The 24,336-nt window shown below is 36.9% G+C and overlaps 1 protein-coding gene across 1 annotated transcript; it reads left to right on the top strand.

Moving 5' to 3' along the window:
* Window positions 1-21,450: 21,450 nt before the first annotated feature.
* On the top strand, window positions 21,451-24,069 carry LOC112785860 (protein ALP1-like). The gene is made up of 2 exons (XM_072231066.1): window positions 21,451-21,541; window positions 23,615-24,069. The coding sequence occupies exons 1-2, from the start codon at window positions 21,451-21,453 to the stop codon at window positions 24,067-24,069; spliced, it is 546 nt and encodes a 181-aa protein (XP_072087167.1).
* The last annotated feature ends 267 nt before the right edge of the window (window positions 24,070-24,336 follow it).

Genomic DNA, 24,336 nt, shown 5'->3' with positions numbered 1-24,336 from the left:
TGTATATTTTTATTTATATTTTTTTTTTCAAAAATCATATAGGAAAAAGAAGATAAGAAATTCAAAAAAATTTTAATAAGAATTCCAGGAATCTTTCAATGTTAGCCTAAAGCTCCAATCCAAGGGTTAGACATGGCTCACTAGCCAGCCAAGCTTTAGAAGATACAAATCAGGCATATAACAGCTGATACTTCATCCAACTTCATATACATGCCTTTTATGTTGACAAGTGGAAGCCTCAATCCAAAAGAATTTGGATATGGCTTTACAGCCAGCCAGGCTTTAACATGTTACCATGAAACTCTAGAATTCATTCTTAAATATTTTGAATAATTTTTGAAAACAGATGAGAAATTTTTGAAAGATTTTTGAAAACAAAATATTTTTTTTGAAAATAAAACAAAAAGAAAATTACCTAATATGAGCAACAAGATGAACCGTCAGTTGTCCAAACTCGAACAATCTCCGGCAACGGTGCCAAAAACTTGGTATGCGAAATTGTTACTCTGAGGTTGTAAATTTTGTTGTTCGTTCTCTCCCTGGCATGGCGCCAATAACTGGTGCACAATACCATGGTCCAAACATAACTTCACAACTTCGCACAACTAACCAGCAAGTGCACTGGGTCGTCCAAGTAATAAAACCTTACATGAGTAAGGGTCGATCCCACGGAGATTGTTGGTATGAAGCAAGCTATAGTCACCTTGTAAATCTCAGTCAGGCGGATATCAAATGGTTATGGAGTTTTCGAAAATAAATAATAAATAAATGGAAGATAAAGATAGAAATACTTATGTAATTCATTGGTGAGAATTTCAGATAAGCGTATAGAGATGCTTTCGTTCCTCTGATCTCTGCTTTCCCGCTGTCTTCATCCAATCAGTCTTAATCCTTTCCATGGCAAGCTTTCTGTAAGAGCATCACCGTTGTCAATGGCTACATCCCATCCTCTCTGTGAAAATTGTCCAAATGCTCTGTCACGGCATGGCTAATCATCTGGAGGTTCTCGATCATACTAGAATAGGATTTACTATCCTTTTGCGTCTGTCACTATGCCCAGCACTCGCGAGTTTGAAGTTCGTCACAGCCATCCCTTCCCAGATCCTACTCGGAATACCACAGATAAGGTTTAAACTTTCCGGATCTCAAGAATGGCCATCCATGGGTTCTAACTTATACCACGAAGATACTAATAACTCAGACTCGGTCCCCTGTATTAGATATCTAAGAGATACTCATTCTAGCACGCGTTCATAAGTGAGAATGATGATGAGCGTCACATAATCAACACATTCATCATGTTCTTGGGTGCGAATGGATATCTTAGAAGCGGAATAAGTTGAATTGAATATAAAACAGTAGTACTTTGCATTAAATCATGAGGAACAGCAGAGCTCCACACCTTAATCTATGGAGTGCAGAAACTCTACCGTTTGAAAATACATAAGTGATAATGGTCCAGGCATGGCCGAATGGCCATCCCCCATGAAAGTCTAATATAGCATAAAACTGATCAAAGATGATCAATACAATAGTAAAAAGTCCTATTTATACTAAACTAGTTACTAGGGTTTACAAAAGTAAGTAATTGATGCATAAATCCACTTCCGGGGCCCACTTGGTGTGTGCTTGGGCTGAGATTGAAGTTTACACGTGGAGAGGTCATTCTTGGAGTTGAACTCCAGTTTGTAACGTGTTTCTGGCGTTCAACTCTGGTTTGTGACGTGTTTCTGGCGTTTAACTCCAAACTGCAGCGTAGAACTGGCGTTCAACACCCTTTTGCGTCATCTAAACTCGGCCAAAGTATGGACTATTATATATTGCTGGAAAGCCTTGGATGTCTACTTTCCAACTCAATTGGAAGCGCACCATTTTGAATTTCTTAGCTCTAGAAAATCCACTTTGAGTGCAGGGAAGTCAGAATCCAACAGCATCAGCAGTCCTTCTTCTACCTCTGAATCTGATTTTTGCTCAAGTCCCTCAATTTCAGCCAGAAAATACCTGAAATCACAGAAAAACACACAAACTCATAGTAAAGTCCAGAAATGTGAATTTAACATAAAAACTAATGAAAACATCCCTAAAAGTAACTAGATCCTACTAAAAACATACTAAAAACAATGCCAAAAAGCGTATAAATTATCCGCTCATCAATGAGTCAAAACAAGAAGTACAACAAGAGGAGGAGGTAGAAATTAGTGAACAAAGGGAAGTAGTGGTTGGATGTTTAGGATATGTTGAGCACATAAAGGAATCTCAAGTTGAAGAGCGCGCTTCCACGGAGTTTGGAAGAGATGTTAAAAAGGAGAGTGATGTTCAGGAAGTGGATAGAGAATCAAAGGAAATTGATCAAGAAATGGATTCCATCATTAGTGATTTTTTGTCCACATTGATCAATCCCCTTGATGATCTTGTTGAGCTTTCTTCAAGTGGATCAGAAAGCAATGTTGAGGAGGATGTACAACTCCTAAGGCAACTGGTGAATGAAGAGTTGGAAGAAGTGTCCCAAGCAACAAGCTCTCCTATTTATGATGATTCCGAATCAACATATGATCCTTTTGAGCTTGATAAGTCCTTCCCCACTGTGCTTGGAATTAATGACGAGGTAGACTTCACTAGACCTCCTATCTATGATGAGAGTAATGGGGAAAACATAGAAGAAATGGATGAAGAAGAATGTGAACTTGAGGAAGCTTGGCGAGAGGAGGAATTTGAAAAACCTTGCCGAGTGGTGGAAGCCTCTAGAAGAGGGTGGACAGGAGTAGAGCGTGCTTTATCAAGATCTTTGGGAACTCCTCCACCTAGGTTGTCATCCAATCCTTCGTTTGAGTGGGTAAAACTTCTAACTCTCAGCTTTATCATCCCACTTGAATTTGGTTTGCTTGAAAGGGATGGCCAACTTAAGGAGCTTTGTGGAATTAAGTGAAAGAGAATGATGTTTAGTGGTTGGCGTTGTAAATTTAGGCTCATTATGGTTGGAAGCTCAAAATTGAGGAGCGTGGATTGGTGTTGTGCTCAATTAAATGGGTCTAGGAGGGTAGTTTGGTGCTTTAATGAGAATTTAGCTTTCTTGTCACCCGGACAAAATCAAGGCGATCAACTAGAAGATGGGTGCAAAGATAAGATATGGGATCTTAGATCACACTACGGAAACCAATTTTGGGAGCTCATATCTTGGAGAGAACCTCACCAAAGCTTGGTGAAAATGGTTGGAACTTCTGACAACCAATTGAAGGACAAGCACTCTTGGAGGTTCAAGGATGAATACAGGCATAAACCACCTTGACAAGGAACCTTCCAAATGTCTAACTTAAGGACTTAAACTAAAAGTGCTTGGTGGGAGACACCCCACCATGGTAAACTCTTTTCATTCTCTTGTAGATATAATGAATGAATGAATTGGGTTCCATTGTGTATAGTTCTTTACTTCGTAGTACATTTTGTTTTGCTTGCTAAAGTGTTTATACATTCTATGTCTTAATTGGGGATGATTCTTTGAATTTGAGTTTTTGCTTGGATTGCAAGTTTTTTCAATTTGTTTGAAAAATTCCCAAAAATTCAAAAATATGTTTAATTTTGCATCTTAGCTAGTTTTAGAGTCTTAGAGGAGATTGGGAGGATTTTGAAAAAAATAAAATAAAAAAATAATAAAAAAATAAAAAACCAGCCACGCGCAAGCGTAGAGTGCACGCGCGCGTCGGCTGTGCATTTAAGCTTTCTGGGCCAAGGACCAGAGATTTGTGCCACTTTTGGGCCAACTCTGGGCCTAAACCCACGCGGACGCACGCTGTACGCGTCCGCGTCCTTTTTGCGTTGCACTACCCACGCGTAGGCGCACCTGGCGCCTCCGCGCCCTATCATCATTCAACTCATCCACGCGCAAGCGCACAGTGTGCGTGCGTCAATGCATTTTTGCATTACCCAAGAAAAAAGACCCGAGAGTTATGCCAACTCTGGGCTAGTTTTGTGCCTCTGGCCCAGCTCACCCGCGCGGATGCGCACCGTACGCGTCCGCGTCCATTCCCAATTCTCCCATCTACGCGCAAGCGCAGATGGCGCTTCCGCGCCGATCCCTTATTCTCCGACCCACGCAGACGCGCACGATGCGTGCTCGCGTGGATTCAAAATTTCACTTACCCAGGGACGCGAGAACCCTAGAGTATTCGCGCAAACCCTCACATCAATGTCTTTTCCTCTTCTCCTCTCTTCCTCCATCCCCAACTCCACTGTCTGCAACAGTCCGGCGAACACCACCGCCGTAGTCGCGACCTCCCTCTCTCCTCGTCCCTTGCTCTTTCCTCTCTATCACCATTCTCACTTCTCTTTCCTCTCTCTCTCTCTCACCCGTTCTTACTCCCTGCTCCATCGCCATCGACAGCCACGACTCCATTGTCGCCGGTAAGCCTCCACCGTCACCACTAACCCTCAGCCGGTCACACTTCTTCTCTATCTTCCTCTCTCCATCAACCATTTGCTCTATTCAGTTTCTGCTTCCCAGGTCTCTGCCTTCCCCTATTCTGTTTCCTTTACTGTTTTGTGTTAATTATATTAATTAGCTTAGTTAGTTAGAAATGCATGTTAGTTGATTAGGTGGTTAGAGAATCTGAGTTGGATAGTGGATTTAGGTTTATTTTGAATAATGATGATGATTGAAAGTATTACTGCTTCTATGGTTTTCCTTGACTTGTTTGTTCTGCTTGATGCTGTTGCCTGGCTATTCATTATTGCTGTGTTCTTATTGAGTGCTGTGGGCTGAGTTCTTTTCCAAATTGTACTTCATTGTTGAATTCAATTATGCTTAATTGTTTGGATTTATGCTGCTTCTGGAATGGTTGTCGAATTCAAGGAAAAGAGTGCTACTGAACTGTCTTGGTGCTTTAACTTCGGCCATTATTTGCTCATAGCTACTGGTTGCTTAATTGTTCATAGCTGCTTGTTGATGGTTGGTTTAGTTTAAATTTCCTTTTTGATGTTTTGCTGCTGCAAGATTGGCTTAAATGTTCATTTCATATGAATTCACATGTGATTGCTGCGTGTTTACTGTCAAATATTCATATGGAATCTGAACTGATTGTTTGAGTTTGGGAAATAGCCAATTTACTGCTGAAATACTGCCGGATTTTTTTCCCTAACCATACCTCATGAATTAACATTGTTTTAATTGATGCAACAAGCTTCTATTTGACAAAATTCTGTGTCAATAGATTCATGTTCGCTAAATGGATTTGGAAATTTTCTCTTGAGCTTCCTAGCAAATTTTGGTCATACTTCTAACTTTCTTTGCTTACCTGTGATGTTAACTTACTTCTGTGCATTGAAAAGTTCAAGTAAGCTTTCAGATTGACCATAACTTGAAACTCTTTTGAGATTTTGTGCCTCTTTTCCATAAACTCACAAGTTTAAAGGTTTTTAATTTGTGTGATTAATTGATTCATTAAATTCATACCTAATTTGCATTAAGTCATATGGATCATGAGGTTTTCCATTCTTGTTTGAACTTGTGGCTTTTATGCCTCATTAAACTTGGTGTTGAATGTTTCTCGTTTGACTTGTTTTTCAAAGTTTTGATTTTACCAACACCAATTCACACAATTTTAGTGATCTTTACATTGATTGATGACTTGTTTTCATATTGGTTGCTTTTTGGCAATATCATATTTCATCATCAATGACTATATGCATTTCATGGTTGTGAGTATGCTTGCACCCCTGTTTTGTACACTTCTTTTAATTGAGCCGATAATTGTCATATCACTGATTTTTGAACTAATTTCTAATTCTAATTGGATTAAGCAATTGATTTCTTCCTTTTGTTTTGAACATAACTCTTTAATCATTCTTTTGAATATGGCATTCCTTAGGTTCAATGAATAAGCATTGTGCAATTGTGGTTCAAATTCTTGGTTTGTGACTTAATTTGAATTCTGAATTTTGTTACTTGCATTCCAAGAATTCTCTTTTCTTCACTCACTTCATGAATATGTATTACCTTGAGTGCTTTATATTTACTTGGCTAGCTGCTTATATCATATCACATCTGTTTTCAGGATGTCAGATAAAGGAAAAGCTATAGCCACTACTTCTAAGAAGAGAAAGCATTCTAAAGCCTCTACCCCTTCTCCTTATGCAAACTATGCTAAGAATCTGCTGAATAAAGTGGACAAAGAGAATCAGCTACTCCCATCCACTGACCCAATCAAATTCTCCAACCTCTACTGTGAGCTTCACTTCCCTAAATTCCAGAAGACGAACCTGAACATTGAGAAGAAGCTAGTCCTTCCCAATGATGTGAGACGCGCCATCAACAGCCGTATTCTGGAGTTGGGCTTGGATTTTGTTGATAGAGATCTGTCAAAAATAAACATTTCGTGGGTGAGAGAATTCTACTGCAACTTCTTCCGTGCCACTCTTGATTCAGTCCATCTGCGGGGTAGAGAGATTATGATCATTGAGGCTGCTATTGGGGAGGCATTGCTTTGCCGACCTCGTACTGGGGACTGATGATTGGACTTTTATGTGGTTTAGAATTCACAAATGAATTCTCGTTGCAAGTATAATTTCTAAACCAACAATAATCCTTTCATACAAAAATTTGTTTGTCACAAGTACAAACCCCTAAAATATATAAACCGAAGTATTAAACCTCGGGTCGTTCTCCCTAGGAATTACAATAAAGTGTCTTGTTATTGGTTATGAAGCATGTTTTGGGGTTTTTGATAGGAGACATGAAAAGTAAATGGAAATGAAAATAAACTAACAACTAAAGAGGTCTTGGCAAAGGTTGGTAGTCAAGGATCTCTATCCTAATCACTAACCACAACATGAGAATTGGCAAGGACCAACCCCACTAAGTTAACCCCTAACTAATAGTAGAGGAAAGTCAAGTGAGCTATGTCAATCCAAGTCCATAAGTCCTAGTTCTCCACCAAATCAATTAGTGAGATCTAGAGTTAATGGCTCCCAACCATCAATCACTTGGACATTAGTAACTCAAGAGTTCCTAAGTTACCTTCCCAAGCCAAGAGCACTAAACTCTACTCTAAAATCCAACCAAGCATTTTATCAAACACTTGGAAGGCATAAAAGGAAAGCATAGTAAAATTTGCAAGGAATGTAAATCTACACTACTCAATTGCAAGGAATTAAACAACAACAAATCAAATCAACAATAAAGGAACATGAATCATAAATTGCATTAAAGGAAAATGGAAGAACAATAGTGCATCAACATAAAAGTAAATAATTACATGAATTAAATGCAAAACTAGAAAGAGGAAAGGTAGAAGAAGAACAATTGCCAAAGAGAAAAGTAAATCAAAGCATGAAATTAACCTAGATCTAAGAATTCCTAATCTAGATCTAACCTACTCCTAATTCTAGAGAGAAGAGAGAGCTTCTCTCTCTAGAAACCCACTAAAGCATGATAAAACTAAAATAAAACTAAACTAATGACTAGATATCTCATGTATCTTCAATCCTTGGGCTAAATAGCATCAGAAATGAGTTGGATTGGGCCCACAAGGCTTTAGAATTCGCTGGCCACTAATTGCATTAAGTAAATCATATGGCAGCAACGACGTGTGCGTGTACAGTGCACGTATGCGTCACCATACATGTAGAAACTATGGCAAATATTATATCATTTCGAAGCCCTAAATGTTAGCTTTTCAACACAACTGAAACCGCATCATTTGGACCTTTGTAGCTCAAGTTATGGTTGTTTAAGTGCAAAGAGGTCGGCTTGACAGCTTTTGCGATTTCTTCATTTCTTCATGAATTCTCCATTTTTACATGTTTTTCCTTCATTCCCTTGATCCAATCTTTGCCTCCTAAATCTGAAATCACTTAACAAACATATCAAGGCATCTAATGGAATCAAGGGTAAATCAAGATTAAACAATTAAGGACCTAAAAAGCATGTTTTCACTCTTAAGCACAATTAAAGGAGAATTTACAAAACCATGCTATTTCATTGGATAAATGTGGGAAAAGATGATAAAACCCTCTAAATTCAACACAAGATAAACCCTAAATATGGGGTTTATCAGTGACCCATGCGCATATCAGCAGGCAGACGTAGCTATCCACTGCATGACTTTCGATTATGAGGCGCTTAAACGCGTGATTGCCACACCTGACGCCCCTTGGGTAATGGATTCTGGGAACAAGAAGCCCAAGGGGATGCTTTTCACTTATCTGTCGAGAGAGGCTAAGACATGGCAGCATATATTCGCCCATTATGTCCTGCCCACCACTCACTTTTCAGAGATTCCGATGGATATGCTAGTTCTTATTGGGTGTGTGATGGAGGGGAAGGAGGTAGACTTTCCCCAGTTGATTAGGCAAAGTATGTGGTGCACTCACATTCGTGGTTTACTGCCATTTTCTACACTGGTTACCAGCATGATTGAGCTTACTGATGTTCCGTGGGAGGACGATGATGTGACACCACCACCCCCCAGATGACGACGACAAGGAGGTTACTATTCCGTGGGGTGGGTGGGTGCACGAGAAGCCTCCACCCAGACGCCGTTCTCGAGCCAGAGGAGTAGTGGAGGCAGCTCAGCCCTCTTCATCAGCAGCAGTAGCAGGACCCTCCTCTACTTCAGCCGCAGCATCTTTACCACCACCGCCAGCACTTGAGCCAACATACCTGTTGGTGCAGGCCTGTTTCGCTTCATGGAGCGCAGCGAGTGTCGTATCATGCGACATCTCGATCGCATATACCAGGTATTCATATCACAGGGTATTGAGCTACCTCCGCTCCCAGACTCTCCCGCCTCCGATGAGCAGGATCATGAGGAAGAGCATGTTGAGGAGCCGACTCAGCAGGAGGCACCACCATAGACACAGGCCACCACAGAGGTTCAGTAGATTCCTGAGGATCCACAGCCTGAGCCTAAGCCACAACCACAGCCCGAGCCACAGCCCGGCGCGACTGTTGACCCCCATCCCGAGCTTCAGCAGTAGCATCGAGGACGATGCTTCATCCTAAAGTGTGGAGAGGTCACCGTTCGTGACCGATGGATAGCATTTATGTGGTGAACTTTCAGACATTTATCTCTAGTTTCTGTTACTTTATTTTATTTTGCACTTTATCTTTGAAATCATTCTGAGATTATTGTACACATTTGTTATTGTGGATACTCTTATTTTGGTTGTTGCGTACTTTTATTATATATGTATATATTGCATTTTGGCTTTTGATTGTGACTAGAAAAATATTTTGGATTGTTAAAACCTAGTTGACCCTTTTTGTATAAGAGATGTGTTTTGATTGAAAAAGGGGGTAAACTAGGGAAAATTTTTTTTTAAATTTTCTAAATCACAACATTGCATTAGAATAAGCTTAATCAATATGATGAAAATTTCCAAGAATTCTATTTCTAGAGCACCACTCCAATTGGTTGAAATTTTTTTTTAGAACTTGCTTGATTAATACACTTTGTGGATCATGTTTTGAGCAAAGAACACAAGCATGAGAGTTTTGAGCCTAATTGTGTGGTTACATCATATAACCACTTATTTTCATTCTTGTGTGCATTATTCTCTTCCTATGATTGTAATCTTTGATTTGTTTGATTCTTTATGTCCACTATTTTATGTATACATGCATTTATATTATTGAGGCCATTGTTCAAATAGCTCACTTACCCAAATAGCCTACCTTTTATCTTCCATTAATAACCAATTTTGAGCCTATGCTTAACCCACTTATTCTTAATTGAAGCACATTACAAGCTTAAGCGAAAAACAATAAATGTCCTTAATTTGGATCTTTGATTAGCTTAGGCTAGTGAGAGTGTTTATCATTTGATTGTGGGAGAGTTGGGAACATTGGGTAGAGATAAAAGTATGTTTGTGTTTTTGTTGAAAAAATAAATAAATAAATAAATAAAAATAAAAATTTTGAGAATTGGGTACATACTCATGTATTAATCATGTGTAAATCATATGCATTGATATTCTTGTATCTATTTTAGCTAAAAAGAGAGAGAGAGAGAGAAGAAAAAGAATTGCAATAAAAAGGGGAACAAATTGCCCCCAAGGTAAAGTTCAATAATGATCAATGCATATGTGTGGTGATCTAAAGGAAATACATGAGTGTGTAGAAAAAGTGAAGAATGGATAGCTAGGTTGTTAGAATTGTATAGGTTGTCATAGGTTAAGTGGGAAGTTTAAGTTAATCAAGGATCCAAATTTGAAGCTCACTTGACCATATGCATCCTACCTTGACCTTAGCCCCATTACAACCTATGGGAAAGCCTTCATGATATTTGTATGTATGCATAAAGTAAGTATTGATTGTTAGATGAAAAAAAAATCTTAGAAAGCGTGATTGGGGGAAAATTGAGTGAATCAACCCCATACACTTGAGTGCCTAGAGCGGATACACATCCGGCAAGGGTTCGATCGCTCAATTACATGTTTCCACCCATAATCACCTTTTCTTGCAAGTTTGTAAAATTTTTCAATAATTCAATCCAATTGTGGTTTGCTTTGATTGCTATTGCCTTAGCCCTTGTGCTTGTATGCATATTCTTGGAGATTGATTTATTTTGACTGAGCCATTGCATTCATGTAAACAGGTTACATATAGATAGATTGCATTTAGTTAGTTTGCATTGAATAAATGTTGATACCCTTTGCTTCTTTCTTGATTTTAGCATGAGGACATGCTTAGTTTAAGTGTGGGGAGATTGATAAACCCCGATTTCGTGGTTTATCTTGTGCTTATTTTAGGGGATTTTACCACCTTTTCCCACATTTATTCAATGAAATAGCATGGTTTTGTAATTCTCCCTTGAATTATGCTTAAGTGTAAAAACATGCTTTTTAGGCCCTAAATTAATGATTTTAATTCACTTTAATTCCATTCAATGCCTTGATGTGTTTGTTGAGTGATTTTAGGTTCATAAGACAAGTATTGGATGGAAGAAATGAGGAGAAAAGCATACAAAGTGGAGAATGCATGAAGAAACAAAGATTGGGAATGCATCAATGGGTGTGCACGCGTACAAAGGCAAAACGCTGGGGGCGATTTCTGAGCTGCCTAGGCCCAAATCCAACTTGTCTCTGAGTGTATTTCATGCAGAATTGAAGTCCAAGCAAAGGAGGAGCAATTAGTTAGTCAACATGAGCCTTTAGTTAGTTTTCTAGAGAGAGAAGCTCCCTCTTCTCTCTAGAATTAGGTTAGGATTAGGTTAAATTGTTTTGGATCTTGGATTATGTTCATACCCTGGGTCGAACTGTCCGACCCGGGATGATTGGTGGCAAAACGACTGACCTCTTCAGGTCCGACTATCTGACCTCTTCTTAAAGAGATCGGCCAAATCGACAGGAGAGCCCAGTAAAGGGCCCAAATAGAGGAACACGACCCAAATCCAAAGGCAGTTCAAGCCTACAGAGATAAAGGCGGTTCCCTTAAAGATAAGCTGACTTCACTCAAGATAAAGATAAGATAAGATAAGATAACTAACTTATCTTATCAGAAAGGTCAGCCCACACTACTATAAATACACTGGAGCACCCAGGTATAACTCATATACTGATTCTACATAACATCTGCTTAATACCCATGCTAACTTAAGCATCGGAGTCTCTTGCAGGTACCCCCCACCCTTCGGTGACGGAGGATCAGCAGCACGTTCAAGTCCAAACAAGTCGGACGTACCAGCTCCAGCCTCCATTTACCAGCCGGACACATCGGTTCCGACCAGTACAGAAGATCTCGTCCGAGATCAACCTATAGTTTCAGTAATCCTCGGAATAGATTAATTACTTGATTTCATCTTGTTCCTTTTATAATTTCTCAATCCTACATCTTGACCCTCTTATTTTGTAGTGTTAATTTCCTTTTTACTCTCTTTTGTAATGATGAACTCATGTTGGATTTGGTTTACATTTAATGCAATTTTGATGTTGATGTTTCTTTTTATTGATGAATTGAGTTGTGAATTCACTTTCCTTGCTATTGGTAGTTGGTAGATTTATAATTCTTGCACATTTACCATGCTTTTCATTCATACCCACCAAGTGTTTGACAAAATGCTTGGTTGGGCTTTAGAGTAGGTTTGAGCATTCTTGTCTTGGAAAGAGTAATTAGGCAATCTTGAGTCATGAAAACCCAACTTATATTGGTGAGCTAGAGTTGTTAGCTAATATTATTTCCATTAACTCTAATCTCTTGCTAATTCACTTAGTGGGTTGATTAGGACCTTTGGATTGAGATTAGCTAGTCTTGTTAGACTTTCTTCAAGTGTGAAGATAATACGATACCTTCTTCCATCTTCGAGGATGACATAATGAGATAAATTCTTGTTTATTATTGTGGTATGATTGATTAGTCTTGTTTGACACTCTCCCTATGTGAAGATGACATGATACCTTCTTCCATTTGTTGGTGTTGACTAAATAAGATGAATTAATCATTGTATGACTAGGATAGAAAGCCTATATTCTCCATCCTTGCCATGAATGTCTCTCTCTTTATTACTTGCTTTCTCTTATCTACTTGTCTTCTTTAAATACTTGCTTGATTTACTTTTCTTGCCATTTATTTTATTGCCCCTTTTATCAACCAAACCCCCATTTTTCCCCCTTCATATCCAATATGCATGCACTTCATTGCAATTCCTAGGGAGACGACTCGGAGTCTAAATACTTTGGTTAATTTTCATTGGGGTTTGTACATGTGACAAAACCATAAATTTTTTATTGGGAGGATTGTTTGTTAGTGTAGGACTATGCTTGCAACGAGAATTCATTCATTTTGTGTGAAATTCTATACCGACACGACAAATCTTCTTAAATCACTATGGCTACCAACTATTAATCACTTGGACATTAGCAACTCAAGAGTTTCTAAGTTACCTTCCCAAGCCAAGAACATAAAATTCTAATCTAACATATTCTCAAGCATTTTGACAAACACTTGGAAGGTATAAAAGGAAAGCATAGTAAATTCACAACAAGAATGAAATCTAACAACTACTTATTGCAAGGAATTAACAACAACAATCAAAGAGAACACAATTATCATGAACTACCTCAAATTGCATTCAAAGAAAATGAAAGGAACAAGAGTAGATCTACAACAAAGTATAAGAACAACATAGAGGAAATTACAACAAAAGAATAGAAGAATGATGAATGTAACAACAAAGAATTGAGAGGTAGAAGTAGATGAAAGCATGGATTAAAACATAGATCTAAGATTATTGACCTAAACCTAATCCTAATTCTAGAGAGAAGTGAAGGCTTCTCTCTCTAAAACTAACTAATCCTAATCCTAATGTGTGTAAAATTGATCCAAAGATGCAAAAAGATGCCTCTCCCCTTCAATCCTTGGTCCTTTTAAGCATTTTGGCGCCAAAGTTGGTTAAAAACTGGGCTCCATAGCCTCTGTGAATTCGCTGGGCACATTTTCTTTTAAAAATCACGTGCCAGGACCGACGCGTACGCATACAGCACGCGTGCGCGTCCATGGGGTTTTTATGATCCATGCGTGCGCGTCCAGTATGTGTGCGCGTGGATGAGTGCATCCAAATCTTTGGCTTTTTCCATGTGTTCTCCACTTTGCATGCTTTCTTCTTCACTCCTTTGATCCATTCCTAGCCCTTTTCAATCCTGAAATCACTAGCAAACACATCAAGGCATCTAGTGGAATCAAAGGTGAATAAAATTTGTCAAATTAAAGGTCTAAAAGCATGTTTTTACATTTAAGCACCACTTAAGGGAGAATCACAAAATCATACTATTTTATTGAATAAATGTGAGAAAATGTTGATAAAATGCTCTAGATTCAACACAAGATAAACCTTAAAAACGGGGTTTATCATGCAACAACTTCAAATGTGTCACTGATTGATGTATAAGTTCATATTCCATTTTGCTCATTAAAATTACTTGCACATCAATCAATGTCCATTCCTTATCCAATTCATAATTGCTTGATATTTGCTTTTATGCTTCTCCACTACTTGTTTGGTTATCTTAACCTACAAGTCTTTTGAAGTATTTCAAGTACACTAGAATGAGTGAAGTGCATGCTTCTTTTGTGTAAATTGTGAAAAAGTTTTTTATGCTAGTGTGTGTGTTCTAAACAGCGCCTAATTTAGAATTCACACTTTGTCCTTATCAATGTCACACTAATTTACTCACTTAATTATAGTGATTTCCCTCATTCCAACAATATATGCTTCCTTGCTTTTGCATTTACTTGTCTTCTTATCCTATTTTTCTATTCTCAGGATGTTTTGTCATAAGCAACAACGAAAGCGGGAAGAAAGAACATGCAGCAACCGGTTGACTTACCAGCTGAAGGTAGCAACTAGAAAGTCGCCGTACCTCCTTGCTCATCTTAGAATGCACCGAGGACGGTGCAAACTTTTAAGTGTGGGGAGGTCGTCCGACCAGTCGGTGTTTTTGGGTGACAAATTTCTAATCCCAACACTTTTGCATTTCATTTTTAGGTCTTTTAGGATTTTTAGTTGCATATATATATATAAGTTTAGTCGAAATAATGAAATCCTCCAAGAAAAACATTCTTAATAGGGCATTGACATCCCAATTGATTTGAGTAAAAACTTTTTCATTGAACTTGCTTGAATTATACATTGTGGAACATGATTTTTGAGTTAAGAACACAAGCTTGTGAGTCTTGAGCCTAATTGCGTGGTTACTTCTTATAACCACTTATTTTCCTTCTTGTGTGATTATTCTTTTTCTATGATTGTGATCTTTGATTTGTTTGATTCTTTATGTCCATTATTTTGAATATACATGTATTTATATGATTGAGGCCATTATTTCATTGAGCTCACTTACCCAAACAGCCTACCTTTCATCAACCATTGTTAGCCAACTGTGAGCCTACGATTAACCCACTTTGTTCTTAATTTTAGCACATTATAAGCCTTAAAGCGAAAAACAATAAATGTCATTTATTTGGATCTTTGATTAGCTTAGGCTAGTGAATGTGTGTATCATTCAAGTGTGGGGAAACTTGGGACATTGGTTGAGGTAAAAGGGTGTTTTTGTATTTTGCTAAAATTATTGAGAATTTGGTACATATTCATGCATTAATTATGTTTAAACCATATGCATTGATGCTCTTGTATATATTCTAGTTTGAAAAGAAAAAAATAAATGATAGAGAAAAAGAAAATATTATATATATATATATATATGAATGATAAAGAAAAAGAAAAAAAATATAGAAAAAGAAAAGAAAAAGAAAAAGAAAGAATAAAAAGGGAAAAAAATGCCCCAAAGTGAAGTTTAATAAAAATCAATGCATATGTGTGGTGATCAAAAAGAAAATGCATGAGTATGTGAAAAAGTGAAAATGGGTAGTTAGGTTTGTTTAGAATAGGTTGTTATATAGGTTAGGTGGGAAGCTTAAGTTAATCAAAGATTCAAATTCAAGCTCACTTAGCCATATACATCCTAACTTGACCCTAGCCCCATTACAACCTTGTGGAAAGACCTCATGATAATTGTATGCATGCATGAAATAATTGTTGATTGTTAAATGAAAAACAAATCTTGGAAAGCATGATTAGGGGAGAATTGAGTGAATCAACCCTAAACACTTGAGTGACTAGAGCAGATACACATCCGGTGAGGGTTCGATTGCTCAATTACATGTTTTCACCTAGAATCATCACTTTTCTTGCAAGTTTGTAAAAATCTTTAATAACTCAATCCAATTGTTGATTTGATTCGATTGCTATTACTTTAGCCCTTATACCTATATTTGTTTTCTTGGGAATTGATTTATTTTGACCAAATAGTTGCATTCATATAGATAGATTGCATTTAGATAGGTTGCATTTAATTAGTTTGCATTGAAAAAATGTTGATACCCTTTGTTTCTTTCTTGATTCTAGCATGAGGATATGCTATAGGTAAAGTGTGGGGAGGTTGATAAACCCTATTTTAGGGTTTATCTTGTGCTTAATTTAGGGGATTTTATCAACTATTCTCACATTTATTCAATGAAATAGCATGGTTTCATGATTTTCTCCTAATTTGTACTTAAGTGTAAAAACATGCTTTTTAGACCTTTAATTTGTTAATTTTAATTCACCTTTGATTCCACTAGATGCCTTGATATGTTTGTTATTGACTTCAGGTTGAAAAGGCTAGGAATGGATCAAAGGGGTGAAGAGAAAAGCATGCAAAGTGGAGAACTCATGGAAAATCAAGGATTTGGGATGAAATCATCGACGCACACGCGTGGAATGTGAAGTCGCATGGCGACGCATACGCATGACATGACGCTTACGCGTGGAAAGCAAAATGCCAAGCAACGTGTACGCGTGACCCATGCATACGCATCGTTGCTCGCACGTGACATCATTAAAGTGAAAACGCTGGGGGCGATATCTAAGCTTCCCAGGCCCAAATCCAACTCAAGGGGGGGGATCACATAATATAGAGTTTTGATCATGCTTTAGGATAGTTTCTAGAGAAAGAAGTTCTCTCTTCTCTCTAGAATTAGGTTAGGAGTAGATTAGAACTTTTTAGATCTAGATTTAATTCATGCCTTGATTTACTTTTCCTTTTCAATTTCTTGTTCCTTTATCTTTGCTTTCCTAGTTTAGCATTCTATTCCTTGTAATTGTTTACTTTATTGTTGTTGCACTATTGTTCCTTTTATTTTTCTTTAATGCCATTTATGTTTGATTCCTTTTATTGTTCAATTGAGTTGTTATTAATTTCTTGCTATTGGTAGTTGTAGATTTACATTTCTTGCAATTTTATCTTGCTTTCTTTTTATGCGTTCCAAGTGTTTGACAAAGTACTTGGAAGGATGTTAGAGTATATTTTTCTCCTCTTGGCTTGTGTTGAGTAATTGGTGACTCTTGAGTTATCAACTCTTTTGTTGATTGATAATTGAAAGTTACTAGTCAATTTGAATGCCACTAAAGCTAGTCTTTCATTATGATTTGACTAGGACTTGTGGTCTCAAGTTGATATCCATTTGACTTTTCTTCTTAGTTAGAGGTTAACTAAGTGGAGCAATGAACGATTGTTGTCACAATTGATGATGATAACAAAGATAGGACTTCCAATTCTCATTTCTTGCCAAGAGCTTCTAGTTGTTAGTTTATTACTTTTGCCATTTACATTTCTTGTTCATTATCCCAAAAACCCCAAAATATACTTCATAGCCAATAACAAGAACACTTTATTGCAATTCCTAGGGAGAACGACCTGAGGTTTAAATACTTTGGTTTATTTTTATTGGAGTTTGTACTTGTGACAACCAAATGTTTGATTGAAGGAATTGTTTGTTGGTTTAGAACTATACTTGCAACGAGGTTTCAATTTGTGATGTACTATACCGACACAACAATTTCCGCTCATCAAAAGTCCACTAACTGTGTCCAAGTTTTCAAACTAGATCTGGGTTGGTTATCCAACCACCTCTTTGCTTGATCTTTTACAGCAAAAAGAAAGAGCAATAATCTGTAGACATCTTGGCTACTCCCTCATGGTGTACAGTGTCAACAATTTTTAATAAATCTGCTAAGAATTCTGTAGGCTCTTCCTGTGAAAGTCCAGAAAACTGGCAGTTTTACTGCACTATAGTAATGAGTTGAGGATAGCTCAAAGCTACTTGCTCTGATGTGAGGTATGCTAATACTTCGTCCATAGATGTCAGTAGTGGGATTTGTATAAGAACCCATAGTTCTTCTAAATTCTTCATTCCCACTTGGGTTCATAATGAAGAAAGGTAGAAAAAATAGGAATAGAAGAAAAAATAGAATAAGAATTAAAATATTTTTGTTTTTATTTTATTTATTTATTTAATCCAAAATTTAAAATTAATTAATTAAAAAGAATTTAAAATTTAATTATTAAAATACGAAAATAGAAGAGAGAGAATAAGTTTGTTAGGAGGTTTTGAAAAAAAAGAGAGAGAAGATATGTAGTTAATCATGAAAAGATTTGAATTTAAAATAAGATAAGAAATAAAATAAGATTTAAAAATTAAAATTTAAAATTTTGAAAATTGAAATTGAAGTTTGAAATTTGAAATTTGAAATTTTAAGAATTAAAACTTGAAATTGAATTTTGAATTTTGAAAAAGATAAGATTTGAAATTTGATTTTGAAAAAGATAAGATAAAGTTTGAAAAAGATGTGATTTTTATTTTTTTTTTAAAAGATTTGATTTTTGAAAACTTGAAGATTAAGATAGGATAAGATAAAATTTTGAAATTAAAATCTGAATTTTTATTTGAAAATTTTGAAAATTTGGTTAAAATAAAAATAGAAAAGATATTTTTTATTTTTGAATTTAATGATGAAAGAGAAAACAAGTAAAAGACACGAAACTTAAAATTTTTAGATCTAGCACCCAAAGTTTTTGAAAATTTGGAGGGAAAAACACAATGGGACACCAAACTTAAAAATTTTAAGATCAAAACACACAGAAACACAACACTTTGAAGACTAGCAAGAACATAAAGAACAAAACTCAAAAATTTAAAGAACACAAGAACATATAAAGAACACCAAACTTAAAATTCTTAGAAATCAAACACAAATTTTCGAAAATTATAAGAAAATAAACAAGAAGACACCAAACTTAAAATTTGACACAAGATTTAAATAAAGAACTATTTTTGAAGAATTTTTTTAAAAGAAAGACTCAAACAGAAAGTTAAGGATGCTTGAAAATAAACTGCATGAAAAGGGTTTTTGGAAAAGTTTTGAAATTTTTAGTAATTGAAAAACAAGAATATGTAAGACTCAAACCAAGAATACAGATTAAACAAAGAAAAGAAAAATATTTTTGAAAAATTTTTTAGATTTTTTGAAAATAAAGAAGAGAAAAAGAAAAATAAAATAAAAGACTCAGTTAAAAATGATCAAGAAATAAAGTACATGATCTAGGGAGCAAGACAATCCGTCAGTTTGTCCAAACTCGGACAATCCCTGGCAACAGCGCCAAAAACTAGTAGCACGAATTCCCACACCTTCGTACAGATGTACCAGCAAGTGCACTGGGTCGTCCAAGTAATACCTGAGCGAGTCAGGGTCGATCCCACGAGGATTGTTGGTCTGAAGCAAGCTATGGTTATCTTGCAGGTCTTAGTCAGGCAGATTAGAAGGTTGTTGGATTTGTGAGATCTGAAACTATAAAGACATATAACTAATAAAATGCTTTGTATATTAGAAAGAAATCAGTAATAGGAATATGAGAGAAGGGTATAGGGTATTTTGTCAAAGAAATCAGTAAAACGGTTATAACTGAGGATTGGAGTTGCTTAGCCTTTCTGAATTAACTCTGGTATTACTGTCTCCTTTGCGTGTGAGTGATCTCTTCAATGGCAGGTTGTAAGTGATTGGTGCCTTTATTGAGAGGTCGTCAATACTCCTCTTGATCTGAACCCCAGGGTTAGTGTGGATCTATCTCTGCTTGAGGGTAAAGTGCATATAGTCCATTCTCCTTAATGATCCTACTCAAAATGCCACAGACAAGGTCGAATCTTTTGAATCAGAGAATGCTGTATCATTGGGTTCTAGCCTCTACCACAGAGACCCTAATTTCCCCGAAATTGGCTGAACTGGTGTCCCGAGAAGTCCCCAACAAAGTCGTGGATTAGTTGTCTGAGAGATGTATGATTCAAGCTGGTGGTGCGTGCTTTCCACTGAAGTATTCACACAAACCCAAGTAGACGCGGGTGTTTGTCAGGCACGTTTGTCTTAATGTGATGAATAGAGCTGATTGTCACTAATCATCCTATCCACCACGTTGAAGTGCGAATATACATCTTAGAATTAATCAAACACGGATCGAAGAAGAAACAGTAATACTTTTATTAATTCATAGGACTCAACAAGGCTCCTCCCCTCAACCTAGGAGGTTTAGAAACTCATACTGATGTAAAATACAATGGTAAAATTCGAATGGTGTGTAAAAAAGTCTCAATGATTATGTAAAATAACTTTTAAATACTAAACTAATGACTAGTAAGAGTAAAACAGTCTTTTTAGTGCTAAAATCCACTTCTGGGGCCCACTTGGTGAGTGTTTAGACTGAGCTTTGATGAGATCCATGTACTATGAGGTCTTTTGGGTGTGAAACACTGGCTAGGGGTCCTCTCTGGGCGTTTGGACACTAGGCTCTGCTCCTTGGGCGCTGGACTCCAAAAAGGGGGCAGGAAGCTGGCGTTGGACGCCAGTTTTGGGCCTCTTAATCCGAAGCAAAGTATAGACCATTATATATTGCTGGAAAGCTCTGGAAGTCCATTTTCTATAGACATTGAGAATTCTCCATTTGAACTTCTGTAGCTCTAGAAAATCTCTTCCGAGTGCAAGGAGGTCAAATCTAGACAGCATCTGTAGTGCTTTCTCTGTTTCTGAATCAGACTTCTGCTCCAGCTCCTCAAATTCAGCCAGAAAATACCTGAAATGGTACAAAAACACACAAACTCAAAGTAGAATCTAAAAATGTGAATTTAACGCTAAAACCTATAAAAACTTAATAAAATCTAAACAAAATATATTAAAACCTATATGAAAACTATGCCAAAAAGCGTATAAAATATCTGCTCATCAGTGACTTAGGAAGGGATGGTCCCAATGATCTTGAAAATTTGAATCCCTTGTGCTCTTCTTTGACTACCTCCACCTCTTGGTAAGCTTCTTCAATTTCAATTCCTTGCTCACCAACTTCTTCTATACATTCCTCATTGTTCAAGTCATGTGTTGGAGGTTGCGCATTATCTTCCTCAACATCAAATTCAAGCTCATTGGAAGAAGGTTCAACAACATTACTTGATGTGGAAGTGTTCTCAAGCTTGAAATCCACCTCCTGTTCAACTTCACCTAGGTCTTCAACCACTTCTTCTTCATCAACAATTTCCATCATTTCCACTTGTTACACAACACACTCCATTTCCTTGTTCTCATGTTGAGATTCTAAAATCTCCTTCATGCTCCTCTCTTCGGTTGATTTTTCACATTCATCCGTGGAATTGCTTTGCTTGTTGCATGAGTCCCATGAGTGTAAGGTGGCTTTAATCATGGCAAGGTTAGCCATGATATCTTCATGCCTCTTTTGGGCTTCCTCTTGCTCCTTTTGACGGATGATTGCTTGAAACCGATCTATTGCTTCCTCGAGATGATCCATTGACTCTTGTTTCACTTGGCTAACATAGGTAGGATCATATTACTCTTGGATGGATGGATATGGATATTCTTCCATAGAGGGTTGTGGTGAAAAGGGGAATTCATCTTGTGGTTGGAAATTTTCATACATGTGAGGTGGTTCATCTTGATAGTGGCATGGAGGTGGTGATTCTTGAGGGTATTGGTGGTGGAATTGTTGTGGTTCTATGTGTGGTGTATGGCTCATATGGTTGTTGGTATGGTGGATATAGATTGGGATCATATGGAGGTGTTTGGTGATATGGTGCTTGTGAGTATAATGGTTGATGGCTATATTGTGGAGGGGGTTCATAGGCATATGGTGGTGGATGTTGATAATCACAAGGGGGTCCACCATAGCCATTTGATTGGTATGCATCTTGGAATGTCTCTTGCTCATAGCACATTTGGGAAGGTTGTTGCCAAGAAGGTTGATCAAATCCTTGAGGCTCCTCCCATTTTTGATTGTTCCATCCTTGATGCATGTTGTCATTGTAATTTCCTTCTCCTACAACATAGTTGTAAGCACACTCATAGCTAAAAGGGTGAGAATTCATAGGGAAAAGAGGAAATCAAAACAAAGAATATCAAAAAGGAAAGAAAAGCAAACACCTAACTACTAGCAAAACCAAGAAATAAAAAAAGAAAGACATTCACAATATGAACATATTCACAATAGCCAATAATATAACACCGTTACAATTCCCCGGCAACGGTGCCAAAAACTTGATGTGAGATTTATCGTTGGTCTATAATAATCCTCAATCAAACTTTTAATATGTTTGTCACAAGTACAAACCCCAATAAAAATAAACCAAAATATTTAAACCTCGGGTCGTCTCACAAGGAATTGCAATGAAGTAATGAGTTATTGGCTATGAAGGGGCAATGGGGGTTTGATTTGGTAATTGACAAGAAAAGTAAATAACAAGAAAGTAAATGAAAATTAACTAATAAAGGAATGGAAAAGAACTCTTGGCTAAGGCATGGAACTTGAGATCACATCCTTGTCTACAAACCATGTATTGACAATTATGAGGGACCAACCCATCAAGTCTACTTCTATGCTTGAAGTAAGTCAAATAGGCTTGATCAACATCAATCCATAAGTCCCAACCTAGCTACTAATTGACTTAGTAGTAGGCTAGTGTTAATGGGTATCAAATTGACCACTAAGGGTTCTCAAACCACCAATTCAATATGACTCAAGGTCACTCAATTCCCTTAGCCTAGGCCAAGAGTATATAAAAATACTCTATAACTAGTGAAAATATTTTATCAAACACCTAGAGTGCAATAAAGGTAAACATCATAAATTGCAAGAATTAATAAAAACTATAACTAACATAAGCAAGAAATCAACAATAGCAACTAAGATAAACATAAAAAGACATGGAAACATAAATTTTCATTAAAAGGGAATTAAAATCTACAAGTGTTCATGAACATAAAAGCAACAAAATAAAGGAAATGACAAGTAAAACTAGAAGAGCAATGATGTAATAACAAGAAATTAAAAGGGAACACTAAATCAAAAAAAGAATTAAAAGTTGGATCTAAGAAAATTTAACCTAAACTATCCTAAATTCTAGAGAGAAGGGAGAGCTTCTCTCTCTAGAATTCTAACCTAAAATATGATGAAACTAAACTATGACTACTCCTCCCATTCTCTTCCAATTTCTAGGTTCAAAAGCAATAGAAATGAGTTGGATTTGGGCCTCCTTGAGCTCAGAAATCGCCCCCAGCATGTTGCATTTAGTGAGGTCACGTGCTACTTGTCACGCATACGCATGGGTCACGCGTGCGCGTCACTGGCAACTTTCCTTATCACACGTACGCGTCGGTCATGGGTACGTGTCGCCTTGACGATTCCTTTCCACGGGCACACGTGGGCCACGTACACGCCTCACTGGCAGAGTACCAAAATCCCATTTCTTCATGAATTCTCCATTTTTACATGCTTTTTCTTCATTCCTTCAACCTAATATTTGCCTTCTAATCCTGAAATCACTTAACAAACATATCAAGGCATCGAATGGAATTAAAGTGAATTAAATTTAGCAATTTTAAGGCCTAAAAAGCATGTTTTCACTCTTAAGCATAAATTAGGAGAAATTCACAAAACCATGCTATTTCATTGAATAAATGTGAGATAAGTTGATAAAATCCCCTGAATTTAACACAAGATAAACCACAAAATTGGAGTTTATCAATCACCCAACACAAAATGTTTTAGCAGCCTGTGGGTTTGATATGAAATTCACTTATGTGTTATCCGGTTGGGAAGGAACTGCCTCTGACTCAAGAATTTTGAAAGATACTTTAAGTAGGGAATATCCACTTCGAATTCCCAAAGGCTTGTGATAATGTAATTTATAAAATCATCCACTTAAATTTATAGTCGTAGTGTGTTATACTTTAATTTTTGTATGCAACTGTTGTAGGAAAATTTTATCTAGGCGATGCTGGATTCATGCTGAAGCCTGGGATACTTACACCATACAGAGGTGTTCGGTATCACCTGAAAGAGTATTCTGTACGTAAGCTACAAAATCCTAAAGAACTATTCAACCACCGGCATTCTTCATTAAGAAATGTCATTGAAAGAAGTTTTGGAGTTCTAAAGAAAAGATTCCCAATTATAGCTGGCGACACTGAACCTCATTATTCATTTGGAACTATGAGAGACATTTTTTTGACATGTTGTATACTGCATAACTTTTTTATGGGTGTTGATGTTGATCAATCTATAATTGATGATGTTGACCGAGAATTGCTACAAGAACGCAATATAGATAGATCACAATCAAATCAACAACGTGATCAGGAATATAGGCATGCAGCATTGTTACGAGATAACATTGCAGCTGAAATGTGGAATGTGTATCAAACATTATGAGTGATTATACCTTTGATATATTTAAATATGTATATATATGTGTAGTTTATCATCAAAATTGTTTAATTGGATATTTTAAGAAAATGTTACAGGTTAAATAATGCCAAATAAAGGAAATAAAACAACAGAAGCAACTCAACCTTCTAAAGACAACTTAAAATGGTCTGATGATATGGATGAAGCTCTGTTGAATGCGTTAGCAGAAGAAGCATTGAAAGGTAATAGACACAATGGCTCGTGGATAACTGAAGCATATGCCAATGTTGT

The sequence above is a fragment of the Arachis hypogaea genome, chromosome 20, assembly GCF_003086295.3.
Source record: "Arachis hypogaea cultivar Tifrunner chromosome 20, arahy.Tifrunner.gnm2.J5K5, whole genome shotgun sequence".
Taxonomy (NCBI): domain Eukaryota; kingdom Viridiplantae; phylum Streptophyta; class Magnoliopsida; order Fabales; family Fabaceae; genus Arachis; species Arachis hypogaea.
Note: the sequence above shows the minus strand (reverse complement) of the source record. Positions and strands in the feature narration are given on the sequence as shown.